The sequence below is a fragment of the Patiria miniata genome, unplaced genomic scaffold, assembly GCF_015706575.1.
Source record: "Patiria miniata isolate m_02_andy unplaced genomic scaffold, ASM1570657v1 HiC_scaffold_5, whole genome shotgun sequence".
Taxonomy (NCBI): Eukaryota; Metazoa; Echinodermata; class Asteroidea; order Valvatida; family Asterinidae; genus Patiria; species Patiria miniata.
Genome location: NW_024037072.1, coordinates 9,968,065 through 9,984,729, shown reverse-complemented (window position 1 = coordinate 9,984,729; position 16,665 = coordinate 9,968,065). Strand labels below are relative to the sequence as shown.

The 16,665-nt window shown below is 40.1% G+C and overlaps 1 protein-coding gene across 1 annotated transcript in view; it reads right to left on the bottom strand.

The window, feature by feature from the left end:
- The window catches only part of LOC119740514 (neuronal acetylcholine receptor subunit alpha-7-like), a 29,337-nt gene extending 21,723 nt beyond the window's left edge, over positions 1–7,614 (bottom strand). The window contains exons 1-2 of the mRNA XM_038215853.1: positions 7,335–7,614; positions 4,847–4,888 (exon numbers count right to left, since the gene is read on the bottom strand). Coding sequence (XP_038071781.1) covers positions 4,847–4,888; positions 7,335–7,410 — 118 coding nt within the window. The 5' untranslated portion in view covers positions 7,411–7,614. The remainder of the gene's footprint in view (positions 1–4,846; positions 4,889–7,334) is intronic.
- Between the last annotated feature and the right edge of the window lie 9,051 nt (positions 7,615–16,665).

Below are 16,665 nucleotides of genomic sequence, written 5' to 3'. Positions count from 1 at the left end.
CGTCATCTGTATTCCTTAAACCATCCTTGCTCGATTCTTCGACTAATGTATTCCATTCATTTACACACCGGGCGCATTCGTTCATTAGCGACGCTGCGAATTTAATCTTGCAGTAGGCGTTCCATTATGCATAGACCACTTGACTTAACCAATATTCAGCCTAATCGGGCCACTTACAAGGCCCCGTCTCGCACGTATCTCAACCTGCCCCGTCTGGCTAAAAATCACATAGGCCTATGCAAATATGGCAATTAAATAGCATTTTGGATCATTTAATCAAGTCAAAAATAGCGAGGGACGTAACATTATAGGTACGTGACGAAAGGGTTTCCGCGAAAAGTTATCCAAGATTCAGAATATGATAAGTGCATTCATTACGAACGCTGAAAAGAATAACATCTTCGATAACATGCATGTCGAGGTACAAGACTTATTACAGGTTTCATACACACCGCGTAGGGTATCGGCCAGTTGTAATTCCAGTCAAATAAAGGGGGAACATTTCTGTCTTTGAGAATACTTTTTGCTATCTTTAGTAAAATATCTTATAGCACACATCTATAAGCCCTACTTCTTCAAATGACAGAGAAAACGTAAATAAATTTTGACACACCAACATCTTTACAACAAATACCTCTGATCATTATCAAATCGAAGTTCAGTTTTTAGGTACTTTCTATTTTTGTTTTCTTTTTTCTTTCCTTTTTTTCTGCTATTTTTCCTTGTTTGGGTAATCCCTTTTCACTGGATTGCATGCACTAATCGCCTCCTGCGTATATACCTGCCTTGGTGCAAACACACACGATTGAAATGCCGCCTGATGATATCGTAGAAAATGAAATTGAACGAGAATACGGAGTTCAACAAATTAGCCGCCATTTGGCGAGATTTGAAGGAATAATTATTACCAAAACGGCAGAGCGCACGGAGAGAGGAAAAACTTGCCTCGGAACAAAAATGCTTCTGGTGTTTTGTAAAACTTGTCTAGGTATCTGAGTCAAACTACGACCAATGAACACCTAGCCGTCCCACTAATAAGCTCCTGTATAATACGCGTAGACTATATACATCTCTCTAATGCAATTTGAACTTGGGTGACGGGACGGATTCGAGTAAAGAGTAGAAATCAGTGACCCGTCAATGCCCTGATCCGATTGGGACCCGGTACGGTATAATGATCTCAAGGTGCCCGGGCGATGAAGAGAGCGCGTGGGGTGAAACAGATCAGATATGAAAAGTCCGTTATGCATAGGCGGCTGGCTAAATTAATAAAGGGGGAGGTAAGGGGGGGGGGGGTACCGGGGTTGAACCTGTCAAGCAATAGGTGTCTCTTAGCGTTCTCATGGTCCCGGCGGCGTAAACAAAACTGAGGATTATACTGTGCAGGCAGAGGGAGGATTCTCTTTGCGCTTAAAGGGAGCCTTGATGTAATAGCGTGAATAATTCCTTGATGCCAACCCTTAATTATCGGTCACCGCGTGGAGAGAGTGGCCTTGGTGTTTGACCGGCGCAATAATCACGGCGGCCGCTGATTTTGTGACCGCATCCAGCAAACCAAGATTCAATTTGGTACATTTGCGAGATTTGGTATAGTTTGGTATTCAAGCGTTAGCCTTTTTTGAAATCGTTTACAAGAAAAGCAAAGTTCGGTTTGTTGTATATAATTGTTTTTTATTTCCTTTTCCAAATTCTCACGCATAAAATGTAAAGCATTGAGATGTAAAACACTTCGTTTCGTGGTATGACTAAGTCTTAACCCCGACCCATGTTGACTCTTTGTTTCGTATAGTCGCGCAAGCTAATCCGACGTACAAGATGGTGCGGCATATTAGGGATATGTTGTTAAAGCTTTGAAAACTCTTTCATTGGTTCGTTTCGTTGTACAATTAAGTTTCGATCCCGACGCATAAGATGTACGACTGTCCTGTCACATTATACAGGGTGTTTAAAAAAAAAGGAAACCGAGCTTATTTTGTTGATTTCTCGGGTATGACTAATTATTTTGGAAAATGGTAACCACCGTCTGTTACATAACCATCAGAGAGAGAGAGACGTTATCAGGAATGCGTTCACAGCAATGAGAACCAGGGCAGGGATTTACGTTGAAAGGAATGGGGGGCATGTTGAAGGACAGTGGGGTTAACGGGGACAGTGACGAACCTTGATATGTTTTAGCAATTGAATAAATGACTTTGATAATGTACGTCCTGTTGTTATTTTCAACATGCTGAAAACTGTCAGTTGGTCTTATGGTGCATGTGCACCAAGGCCATTTCTGGCATGTCAGTTACATCACTTGGTGCTCAGTCATCCGTGACGGTAAAATGGAGTTCCTGATGTCAAAAAAAGAAGACACGGTTATGGAACAGATGGTGGTTACCATTTTCCTAAATAATTAGTCATACCCGAGAAATCAACAAAATAAGATCGGTTTTCTTTTTTGAAACACCCTGTATTGTTCAAATTTTAATTACACCTGATCCGATTATCGTTGTATAAATCATTAAGGCTCTACTTAAACGTAGACGTATTACATGATATTGTTTGATGTTCTAAACACTGACCCATTAGATGTGCAACATTACCTTCTATATTGATTCTTCGTTTCGTTGTATCATTTAGTTCTAAATCCTGAGACATCAGATTGAAAACATTATGTTGTAATGGCTTTGATAAATCCCATAATGTTATCACGCAACCGTGTTGGGGCTTGTCAATCAACACGTGATAACTATAATGACTCATTACATTTAAGTGCGTTAAAGGGGACAGGTATTTACCGCATAATGTGAGCCTTTGAAGAGTTTAGAATAGTAGTTATGGGTATCAAATAGTTTATCCTGAGTCGTTCCCGCTTCATTCAGTTTTCATGGTTGGATACTGTATTCCAAAGCTGTTTCTGATTATAACACACAATTATTTAAATTGAATAAAATATAATTAAGTTACAAGTATAGGCCTATTTTAATACAGAAAATACTGCGAAGGCCACTCAAGTATCACTGATGCCAACAAAGGAATACAATGTATTTATAAGTTTCTCCACACTCTCAGCACACATGGTATTGCACATGCATTATTGACGCAAAGAATTTGTCTTTAATACGAAGCTCTGCATTATAAACTGTGTAGGCCTACCAGGTGATGTCCAGACTTAGTTAAGACGGAGACAATTTCTAATAATTACGATTTTCATATCACAAAATTACAATCAGTGTTTTTAATCAAACGCTTATATACAATGCATGAAATCATTCCCCCAAAAAAATATGAACACGGTATTGAATCTTAATGAGATGAAATGTCCTTTGCAATATTTGAAATAATAGTCGGGTGCCTTCCAGACTTACATGGTTATAATACCAGTTCGTCTTACAGGTTTATATATTTTGAAGGAAAGTGAAACGGGCACCCATGTTCAGGTTTCTGAATCAAGTTTGTATCGCGCTGTAGAGTCAGTTTCGGCCGGTGCCTCTTAACATTAATTACAAATGTAGGCAGCGAAAAAATATCATTAATGTTACTCTTCACTGTTCTGTGTTTCATGAGACATTGTATTTTGGATTTGATATCGTTGAGATATGAACATTCTTCCCTAAAAATCAAAAGCTCTTAAGAACAGTTGTGGGCCCAGACACGCTAGATCAAGACATGTTTAACAGGCCCATACGTGTATTTTAAATGGGTCGTTACTTTTACGGTATGAAATTGTCATTTCGTCATGCTTTATGTCTGCCCTCCTAACAGAACGTTTAATTTCAGACGTGACTGACTCTACGCGTCATATGTGACAATTATTTGTCCAAATGTGAGTATGCGAAAGTTTGAGTAAGAACAAAAAGTGTATACCTTTATTTGCTTATTGAATAAATGCAAACAATAACACACAATAGGCGTGCTACGCGCCTAAAAAATGAAAAGGACGTCTGAATGGAAATATTTGAGACGTCTTAAGACAGTTTGCCCCGGCATCTTAAAAAAACTTTGGCATGTCTATGCTTTCAGAGGTGATGTTGTTTAATTCCGATAGACCAGGAAGTCACGCTCGGCTGACGAGATGAGTTAATTTGCACTGACTTAACAAGAGCAGTCGTGATATCTTCGTCACGCCTCGTTTGAAAAATACCGACCGCGATTTCTCAAATTTGCTCCCCTTTTGGAAAATTACAAAAGGCTCCTGATTTCTTGCAGGAAGTTCAAGATTAATCAACTTTCAACTTCCTATGGCGCTGCGGGCCATGTTTCAATGACGGCGGCAAATTGTAATTAGGAAGGGTCTCGACAGGGCGGTGTGAAGACAAATGATGCACGCTTCCTGTAGAACTTTCTAGAAAACATGCAGCGTATTTTGCATTTGGTTTCTATGATATTACATAAAAGCCCATCATGTTTTCAAACTTTCAAGTTTGATAAGTTGTGAAATATTAGAGACATGAATGGGAAAAAAAAACTGGTCGTTACACATTAAAATTCTACCTGAGAGAATATTTTGATACATGACAATTATATCAATAACAAGCATGGAATATGGTGTGCCCCAAGAGGTGCTTTATCTGTTGCAGTACATTGCACAAGACAGAAATGAAAGTAGGACATCACTGCATGAAGTATAATCCTCTCCATTTTGCAAAAACGGGGGTATTGAATTAGGTTTAATGTCCCTGACAATAATCGATTCGTAGACTCTTTCAGAATTCGAATATACATACCTATTTCATTTTACACATGTCATGGGGTTAGTAATCAATACATCTCTCATCCCTGCGCTAAGCAGAAAGGGATTGGTCCGATCTCTTAATTCAAATTTTGTATATAGCAGCAGGAGTCATTAAAGTGGTATTCTTACCTTTTACAAACGGTGTCTTTTCAGTGTCCTTAGCAAAGGCAACTGTGGGGGAAAAAAAGTAAAAATAAACAATTCTGTTGTCTTGAATATTAATGCATATAGCTTAGGTGCTGAAAAGGGTTAGTGGTATTTCAACTTGAGACAACCTTTTTGCTCCTTTTGTGAAAGTGCTGAAAAATAATCAAAGATTTGGTAAATCATACAATCAAAACATTTCAGTATTGGTTTTAATTAAACGGGAAAACATAGGTTATAGAATCGAGTCCACTTTGTCATCGTACGTTAACTACTGAATACGTCCACGCTGTGGTAACCTCGAACTATTTCCTCTGGTAACCACAGTTCAAATAGCCCGAAGAAAAAAAGGAAAGTCGATAGCCTTCAACTGCAGCACTACACCATCTGCCAAGGATTGAATTAAATATCAACATCTATAGAAGATCAAATCTGCTACAATTCCCCCTAAAGACTAGGACGCAATTCAATAGCACCTGCTATTTTGATTCGGTCATTTGTTTTTCTGGGTTTTTTCACATTAACGTGAACGTTAGGTGGAATTAGATACATTTGAATGCGGGTAACTTTTAGAGCTTTTTATTGCTTTTCAAAAATTTAAAAGCACTGGGTATTTTTCATGTTCTGTTAAATAGAAAATGAACGGTCCTTCGTTTGATATATCCTCCTCCTCGAAGCTGGGCCTATAGCCATCAAGCTCAGTTACACGTAGTCAAGTTGGCATGTTTACTTAAAATACTCTCATATTGTTAAATGCCATGCCGTCTTCGTGATGAGTTCTTTCTTGGTAGGTATCAGCTTACTGAATAGTGGTTGATAATTATGTTCCTCCAATTCGTGTATTAAGGTTACTGTGTGAGACGTTCATTGTATGTACAGCTATAGGCGCTGTCTTGATGAAAAGGGGTATGGTACTGTTTCATTTGTACATTGTGAGTGGGTATGTAATTCGGTCGGTGACGTAAGTAATGTATGTTCCCGTCACCCTACGATTGTTATAGTATTGCTACCAAACAGTATCTGTGAGTTAGCAGAATACATGATTATCTCCTTTAATGTTATGTTCTTCTCGTGTCACGTTGATCACAACAGAAACCAGGAACCTCGAGACAACCAACACCCATCCTACGCCAAAACATGAACGTGATAAACTCCCCCAAAGCGTCTTCTATTGCCATTTAAACTTTTCACAAAATGTCAGAAATATTTAACATCTTTCTATGCTCTTTTATTTTTCTCACAAGTTAGCCTACAAAAATGTATTACCTCCCAATATTTCGTCCGGAGAAAAATCCTGTAAAGCGGCGTCATTTGTTTACGTAATAAAAATTGTGTTCTGTATTAAGATCATAGCCGAGCAATATTCTCTCGGCATAGTTGCATAAACCCACTTGTCTTGGAGGGACTTTGTGATTATCTACTCTTTCAGTGGCGTTGTAACCATCCCTCCTTCACCTTGGCCATCCCTAACGGTCTCCGAAATCCAGCCGGCCAAGTAGCGGATATTTAAGAATGTGCCCCTCTTCAACACATCATTCAGGGAATAAAAAAACACCTCTTGATTTACTGCACGGGCAGCGAAGACGAAGGAATTGAAAACATCCCACATGCTTCTAGATGAACGTGCATAATCACTTCATTACCGGTCAGGCAAAAGATCTGTTTTGCAGAAGTACGGCCACGCTATTTCTTCTCTTCTTCTCTTCTTCTTCTTGTTGGTCCTTGTAAGGAGAGCACTACGCTCCGTCTCCCCCGAATGCATAATCGGGACCCGCATCTGCATTGTACATCGCACTTGATCGCGTTCGGCCTTGGGGTGTTTTTTAACTCCGAGCGGCCAGCGGTGCGAGCACGGGGATACCAAGTGGCGTGGAGGGTGACACGGTGACACCACCGGCAAGTTGAAGCGACGGATCTCGGTGAAGATGTTTATCGGTCTGGTGACCAAAACATATTTGCTTTCACCAACTTCAAATTGTTGTAGTGTCTTCTTTATCCCCAATTTGTCATTAAAAAAATTATAGTCGTCATTCTGAAGCTCAAAAAACATTCACGTGAAAATTTAAAACTTAAAATATAATTTTGGGTTTAAGATCGAGAATACAAACATTTTAGACTATTTCGACATGTTAAAATGAAAGTGACAAAATCCGATTAATATATTTATCTTGAATTATTAAATTATCTCTGGAAATTTTGGGGGTCATTAATAAACTTTGAAGATATTTAAGATGAACCTTTACAACAGTTTTCCGTTACCTCAGAAACCACTGCAACTATTCCATTGTGTGTTTGTGTACACAGCCGTCACTGAAAATATGGCAGCAGATGTATAGCAGCCTTTTTAAAAGACGAATCAGACGTGAATTGGATCATTATTGTTTGTTTAAGAGGAAAAACTGTCGTAAATGCAAATAGTGCACTAAAATCCGATACCACAAAGATAAAAGTTGATTAAAAGTGCGTCACTTACCGTGCAAATAAGGTAGAACCAAAACTGTAAGAACGCTTGTCCACGCAAACATCCTGACGCTGACCGATCCTGACATCGTTCATCAACTCAACTGCTATCTTCGGTAGACGAACATTCATATACGGCCGGTGCGCGTGGACGTGGCCACGTACCGAAGCTAACACACTAACGTGCGGCGTGAAATCAAAACTGCTGTTCCCGTGCTAATATTTACGAGTGTGTTGCCGATGAGATGCCGGGCGAATTGGGTTTGGTTGCCGGCAGGCTGCCGGTAGTAGGAGAGTCCGACTCGGCAATGATAATGTCCAAGGGATGGTGCACGAATGCGTACGAGATTTACATGAGTCCAGCCTATAGCTATATCAAATCAGTTCACGCATACACACCAGATACACAAACTGTCAGCATAACTAGCAGGTATACACATAATTTCGTATTCATAAGATTAGCAACCGCAACATTTGCAGGTAGGGGCAGCGAAATGAAGCTCAACAATAATTGTGGATACACGCTCGATTATTATACAGTACTGACTTTCGAATCGTATGCGCGATTAATTTTACAAAATCCAAAACTTCACAGCGGTTGGCAGTGCGGGAGTGAAGGTTGGATTATGCGTTGGGAGCAAGATCAGTCTAGCTGGTAAGGTGACGATAACGAAGTAACAAGCTGATTCCGTTTCTGTTTGCCTAGGGCAATGTGACCGTGCGATGCATGTTCACGCGGAGGCTGATCCGAAGACAGTTCCCGGCTAGAGTCCGGACCATCTACCTCCACTATGGCGTGAGAGAAAGTTGCGAATGCCCATTCACGGACAGTCCGTCTGACAGAAAAACAAACAAGCGATGACTTCTTTATTACTGACGCCGCCCAGTGTCACGATTCACCCGGTAAATGAGGCCTTTTATCCCCGCAATCGGGTCCGGACAATCACCGCGAGGTGTCGTGTTCGGTAACCCAACCGTGAAGTCGCCATTGAGATCATTCAACAACTGCTAACTGTCATCTCGAAAACAACACTTTATAAACCACACGACTCTCGGAATGACCATCACCGAAAATAATTCCAACGTCATGAAGTGGTCACCCGACTGAGACAGTCCCACTTCTGGACTTCTACTAGACTGGTACCTGCCTGGCAAAGACTTGTGACAGGTAGCAGTCTTCATGTGCACGTAACCCGTGATCACGTGATAAACATTCAGCTGATGCGCACATGCAAATTAATACTTCACATAAGTCACACTGCCTGCATACCAGTACACTTCACAAAGATCATCAGTCGCAAATGTTGCACAAACACTATAGTACATAATACAATGTATCATGTTAGTACAATTATTGGTAAATTGAGGTATAACGCCAAGTGAAATCCAAATACAAACCCGAGCAAAGGTGTTTTGTAGCTTTGAAAGAGCGGCCGCATGGTTAAACGTCTCAGTTTAAAACAACAAGTGCTAGTACACAATAAGCTCCGGCCCTCTTGCCTGAAAGTCATGCATGAAATGATTGTGCGAACAAGAGCTTAAAAATCCTGATTACTCTTAAGCATTTTAAGGTTTAATTGTAGACTTACCGGTACACAAATCTGGGTTTCTCACTGAAGCAATGCGAGAAATTAACCGGCAGTGGAAAAAATATTATTTGCAATTAACACTACAATGTTGACTTCTCCCCTCTCGTCTTTTTTTTAATTCTCTCTTTTTTGAATTGCTTTTTCGGAGGGAGGGGAACGTCCACCCTCCTTTCACGACGCCCATAGCTGAGTTACCTAAATTAGAAGTTAACACCCGTGGAGAAATTCAAACTTACACATAAACTGAAAACCGAATGTATTGTTTTTCGTACGGTTTGTGATTGACCTCTTGCTTAGCCACTGATGATGATTACGGCTATCCCCTGACGCCATACCTCGTTATCTCTCCAGTGATTGATTTCCAAACCAGCACAATTGCCTCGTGTTTGTCATCAATTCATGATGCCTTGAAATCACAGTTCATATCATTCCTGTGGCACGAGCTCTAGACTAGATAAGTCAGTGAGCCGTTCAAGTGAAAGTACCGCTTAAAAACTTAACATGTAAAATAAGATGTTCACTCATTACACGCAATATGCGTGACCTTTTGCATGTTAAACTATTTTGTTGTTACTAAATGTTGTGAATGCACAGTGTTCCATGCTATAGGAATATAGTCTGGAAACCGAATTACTCCCCCCCCCACACACTCCACTCCCTACCCCCCAAGGGCGGATCCAGAACACAATTTTTTGGGGGGACAAAAACATTTTTGGATTCAATGTTGGATTCTAGATGCTCTGTGGTGCGATCTGAGGCAATTTCTGACCACTTTAACCAATGTGGTTTTTTTTGAGGAAAAGATGGTGGTGTACTCATTGCCTGCCTTTATTGCGATGTCACATAAAAAAATAAAAAATTGGTCTCGTTTTTTTTGGGGGGGGGGCATGGCCCCCTTTGCCCCCCCCCCCCCGGATCCGCCCTTGCTATCCCCAGGGGCGGGGCGAGGTGATCGGGAAAGAGGGCGCTTGCCAGTTTGAGCTGTCACGCCGTTTCGCCACCAGAGGGAAACTTTCATTCATGTTTACACTCTGTGCATTGCAAAGCTTCACAGGAACACTTTAGCGTGGTATCGATCATGTTTAGGCATAATGTTATTTCTGTGAAGCTCCGGTAGGCCTAGGTCGCTCGCTCTCTCGTTCAACTTGTATTTACCCTTGAATTTAAATATTCAGACACAACGCCAAATGCAATGACTCCCACTAATGGTCGTTATAAAAGACAAGGGTAATTGAGTTGATTTGTCAAGATCTGAAAAATTAGCCACAGTTGTATCAATAAATTAAACACCAGAAGCAATAAACAATCTGATAAAATATGAATTCTACATGTTATCATTTTGCAGTTGAGCAGAAGGCATCGCAAAAAATATTACAAGCTTAAATGATGATGAGCCGAGTGCACGATAAGGCACGGCACCATTAACATTCCTCACGATACTAAACATTTATTCAGCTGATGTTCTCAATCATATGGAGGTTGCGGCGACGGTACTCCTCTAAATATAACTTGAGGCTATGGTGATCACGTCGGCGGCAGACATTTCTAGTGTGATCATTTCCCCCTATCGCATTGCTCTTCAGATGAAAGTATATCGAATGTTGCATGCATTTTTGGCGCGAGAAATATGATTTGAAGGTTTGCATCAGTGGACGTTTGCGGGTAACAAAATCAGGTGACATCAGCACTCTTTCTTGGAGTTAGGGGTATCTGACAAGAAGTGGTATAAACGTTTGGGCAGTAGGCCTACATGCTGTGTTCAGAGAGAGGAAGGAGATTTCTCGACAATTCTTATTCAATGTTGTCCTACGAAATTTACAAGAGGAGACAAGCCTATAAAGCTGGACACATGACACAATGATGACTATAGGCTGTTCATCTGCGAGCAACAAAAATTGAAATCATGCATGTTGCACGGCTTACATTTTCGTCTGAGATCTAATTGAGCCACGTGAGATAGCTATTTGTATATGAGGAACACACCTATAGATATTGGAGCGAGCCGTGCATCTTTTTACTATTCATTTGTCTAACTCGTCCATTTTTGGTTGCGAAGGGCGATTTTAAAGGTTACGTAACACTTTATTTTGAATGAAACTACTTGTACACACACATGTTCACATTGGCGGGCGAAATCTTTAAAAGTTAATTTCTCACGTTTGGAAGACCGTATCTTCATGCAACTGTCAGAGTTTATTTCCCTTATAATGATCCAAGTATGTGCTAAAAATCGTTGTGATATGTTCTTTACTTTTCGTTGAAATTGGAAAAATAGGTCTGACTACGTGCATATTTGAAAGCTCAACACTGGCTTTAAGCAATGTCTGTCAATCTTTTCAAGCCTCACAAATGTTAATAAGGTTCCTATCCATTATGGTGTGCAGTAAAAATGTGCATGAAAGTCTCCTTCACGAGTTATTAATTGATAAATATCACCCTTTTTGCCGGCTTCCATTGGTCGATACCGAGACCAACGCCACGTCACGCCAGGTTACGCTAATGAATATGCTAATATACCAGTCGTGCTGCGCTAGGCCGAAATTGGTCAACCGTAGCGCCTACGGCGCTCTGAAAACCATGCAAGTGGGTTGGGTCGCAAAAATCCTCGTCGAGATTTTCCTTAGAGATAAATCGAGCTGTAACACAAGCGTTAGCAACAACAGATTAAGCTGAGATTTGGTATATACTTAAATGATATAAGTGTTCAACTACTCGTGAAATAACAACCTTCGTAAATTCCTGGAAATTGATATAACACATAGATTTTGGGACGTTTTCGAACGATTTCTTCCAGACTTGAAGATCTGCTTTACCACTAACCATGCAGTATTGAGGTTTCGGCATCGATGACGGCAATTTTGTCACTGACGTGAAGTTTAGAATTTCTTCTTCCGTTATAATTTAGCATTTCAATCATACTTGAGCATATCTTCTGAGAAACACAACGTCCAAAAGGCCATGTTTTTGGGGGTTTTTTTTTTGGGGGGGGGTGGTTTCACGAATTTCACTGCTCTGTTACAGCGTCTAAGTACGTACTTAATCGGATTAGCTTTACTTGACAACCAGCCAAGCTTCACCCTCGCAACCATATGGCTGTGTAGGCCTATAGACATCAAGGATACATTCAGGTCTGGAAATACATGTAGTTCCTAAATAACCAGGCGATTTATGCATCTTAGGGTAATCACACTACCGAAAAAAGGAGGTTGGGCTAATAGGTTAATTTTTTACCACATACATTCCATACCATACCACATACCAACTGCCTGCACTTGGGGCAAATTCAGTACAAACGCTTGCAATTTTAAACTGGGCATGGGCAAAAGACATTGCCATGCCCGACAGGTTTTTTACCTAACAGGGAATTCGTCCCTTTGTTGGCCGCTAAGTTTCGCGTTCGTCTGATGTAACACAGTATTGATGATGATCGATCAGGATTTCGATTCACGCACAAATAAGGTAACTTTTCACATAATTGGAGATTTCCAATATGATATTTCCAATATTATAAACTGTATTGCTTATCTTTGAGAGGAAATAAAGGATTCATTAATTCAGCATTTTTAAAATGAGCACCTAAGGTACCACCAATTCAAACTTTGCTTGCAAACATGTAACAGTTTTAAGGTTTGATTATAGTTGTAATTAACAGTTTATATCTTAATATATGGGGTGTGTGAGGTCTAATCTGGTTCCCATACGAGATTTATCTGCCTATTTTGACAAGTCTTGGGTCTTGTATGCGCCGATATCACGTAAGTAAATAGTTGTATTAATCGTCGGATTTGAAGAGCGTCCCCATTGAAAGTATGGTACGAGCCCCCCCCCCCCCCCCCCTTCCCCTTTTTATTTTACGGAGGCCAAGTGTCCGGAGAAAAAATCTGTCTACATTTCAGAATTTTTGGCTGATGAAAACACCCCCTGCAAAAATTCCTGGATCCGCCCCTGCGATATTATCGTCACGTGTCAGGAAACCAGACTAAGTTAAGAAATTAAAGTCCTGTGGTTTAAAACGATGTAGGGCCTACATTTTTTTAAACAACATTTTAAACGTAATCGCAGTGTGTGAGGTCGTACTAATCTAGTTCCCATACCGAGCAGGTTCAGAAAATGCAGAAGTTTACCTTTTGTTTCGTTGATATTACGGCATTATCGTCACGGGACAACAACGTTTAGAAATTAAACTCCTCTAGTTTACATTTAACTACGTTTTTTAACTAACAGTTTTCGTAATTGCTTTTATTTTACTAAATCTGGTGGGTTTTTTTTCTCAAGATTTTCTCTTTTCATTTTTAAATACAGTCGAACACCTTTATAGCAAGGTCCTTAAGACTTTACAAATAACCTTGTTTGAACAGGTACCTTGTATTAACAGTAATGGAAAACAAAGAAAAACAAAGACTCGGGACCTCAATTGTTCAAGTCCTTGTTATTAGCAGGATGTGCGGTATTAACAGTGCCCTTCTTATCAGGGTTCGACTGTAAATCTTTTGTGTGTGGCAGAAATTCCATCAAACGAATTTTAGTTATTTATTTCCGTTTGGGGTTTTTTTTTGACGCATTTTTTATTTGGCATTAACTTGCGCAAAATCTGAACAGCCAGTGTTTCCGCATTGAAAATTGTCTTCTTCAAGCCTTCTTTTCCAAAAATATTAAATGTTCATATATGGAAACTTTTCGGGATTCATCGTTAATGTCTCTCAAACATCCCGCAAAATGAAATGCACCCTGCCTTAAACGCGGTGGACTCGAACCCTATCAGGATCAGGGCTTTTTTTGGGGGGGGGGGTGTCTTCCCTGGAGAGCACAAACACCACTCTCTGGGCGCTTTCGAATCCCTGTTCTTGACAACACGCGTGTAACACGAGAACGTGTTCTCGAGCTGGTTGTTACGAACGCGCGGATGCGTGTCGCATCGATATAAAGCAATGCAAAATGGCCGACAATCGTCTGAATTTGTACTTAGGCCTATTCCAAATGAACGAGGACGACTGTTGCAAAACCGGACATGCGGGGATGAAATTGCAGACCTGCACTATAATGGTATTCTTATTCCAATCATTAGGGTATTAGCAAAAAAAAATCACACAAAACAATTTACGAATCTGCACAGTCCGCCATTTTGTTCAAGCTGCACCTCGCAGAACCCTCCATCAACCGGGGAGTGAAAAAATCGATCCGCGAACGCCCTCTCGGGTCTGTTCGTCACGTTCGAGACCGCTGTTCTCGTGTCGGGTTAACCCGAGTGTTGTCAAGAACAGGGATTCGAAAACGCCCGGGGACCCCCCCCCCCCCCCCCCCCCGAGTCTAAGGGCTACCAATACAGCAAGGGTAAATTCATCCATGGGCTCACCAGAAATTTGATGTTTGGTCACGTGAATCCAATTATCAGCAAATAGCTTTTGGCCGCACTGTATGTATATTTCTTGTTAAGATTTTCCAAATATTCGGCAGAAATGTTGGTTTCCCTACGTTAGCATTAAGCTGCACCGTGGCCACCATGAGAGGGCGCTGTTTTCATTTTTTTTTGTCTGAGGACAATAGAGGCTGGCCCTTTGGATCAAGCAATAGGTGTAGAAAAGTGACAATTAAATCCAAACAAAGGGATGTGGGGATAAAGATATGTCTTGGTGGGGGGCGGTCTTTATGCAGTGTTTCATCACCTCTTCCACAAAAAATCAGGCACCACAACGAGGGGAGGTTTTTCACATAACATGGACATTATAATACCTACAGTTGTATAGGAGACGAATAAGTGGTTTCTTTGAGTTGAACTTAATTTTAATAATAATTCACAGTCACAGGCAACACAATGTGGCCAAATTCTAAACATCATTTACAGTAACTGCTAAAAACATTGAATAAATACAAATATTTACATCTTTTCTAATATAATATTAGAATTGTTTATTATAAATAAATGGATACTTATGAATATTATTCAATTCTAAATTCAAAACGCCTTCAATATTCTGTGAGCACTCTGTTTTATCACAAAAATACTGAATGGATGTATGGATAATTCATAAGAACAAATTCAATACACAAATATTCATACAAAGAACAAACTGGATGTATGAATATTCATACAAAGAACAAACTACAGCATGAATAATTCATAACTATAATGAATAATTCATAAGCTGATCCCACTTTGGGGTCAAAACGACAGGAAAAAATAAATAATATCAACAATTTCAGGGTGTTTAACAATGCCTAGGACCTCTGCATCAATCATGTGTTGCTGATCTTCTGCACAGTAAAACCATTCTTGCCGATCACAACGTCCACAATGGGGCCAGACACCTTGGGCAAATCTTTCACGTGAGGAATCGTATCGATGTCCATATTCTGAAGATCAGGAAATCCTGTTCAGTTTTGGGGAGAAAGAAGCGAATGTGAGTTTATATAATTCATTTTTTTCACAGCATTTGTGCTGGTCCCAGAGAGAGGGTAATCCAAGTCCTTTTTAACCTGATTAACTGACTGACTGACTGTCGCTTGTGAGTTAGCCTGGATGTTGGCTGTTAAACGGAATGTACATCATTGGCTTTTGCTGTAATTTCAGAAATGAACTATTTGAGGGGTTAGTATAATAGATCAGATATTGTTACACTGACAAGTTTGAAGTTTTGTGTTCGAAAATACTGGAAAAACCAAGAAAAACAAAATATTCAAGTAGTCTGGTTCCCTGACTCCACTAAAGATGAAATGGATCAATTTATAGATGCCAGAAAATTGTAAGGTAATGGAACCAGTCTAACTGGCCTGCACCCGTTCATGAACATGTAACCAATAGCAAACAAAATTTGGACCCCAAAAAATTGGTAAATTTGGAGCAGTAGTTAAAAAATAGTTAGGTTTTTCCAACGGTGGTCGGCCGACCACCGTTGGAAATTTATACAACAAATGCCACTTTTCTTGAAAGTGACTTCACACATGGTACCATAACTTTACAGGATGCTTTAGACTGTCATTTACCAACATCCTAGTAAGGTATTTCGTAAAAAATTGGTAGTTTTGTTTTTCGATGTTTGCAAATGTTGTATATTCCCTTTAAAGAGAGCCAGGCAGTATTATCGCATATTGGATAACCCCATAATGGGCTCAATCTGGCCCACCTTGACGTCCAGTGAATAGCCATTCGGAATCATTTGAATAGCACTGTGTGCACTCAGGGACCAGCTTTACTAGGCTTGCCTCGTCTTGTTGGAAGAGGACTGTACATTTGATTTTGTAAGAAAATAGATCTAAAGCACATAGGGAACCTGACTAGGTACACATAATATATTTTTGGTTGAGCAATACAATGACCTGTTGAGGATAACCTTTCCTGCAACTTCTCCTAGTTATTAACTTGCATAACTCCTAATGTTCAGTCGATTCCACGAGGATTAATCAAAGATGCACGCATATATTTGAACACGTAAAACGATAACTTTATTAGTTTAAATGGGTTTTTACCTGTTGAATCCATGTCATAGGACTGTCGGCTTGCATGACGGCCTCTCTCATTGGTTCTGCTTTCTCCAGTTTTATCTTTGCTCCTGTGAGATATGAAATCACAGTTACCTTTGTGATAATCTAATAAAACAAAGCAAGCCCAGTAAAACTGGCCCTAGAAGGCACAGAATGTTTTTAACATGTTTAAAATCAATTCAGAATAGGTTTGGCTGGAGGTCCTTCCATTCATTTTGCCTACACGTTGGGCTGGATTCGGTCCATTCATTGGCATTTGGGGACAAACATATTTTG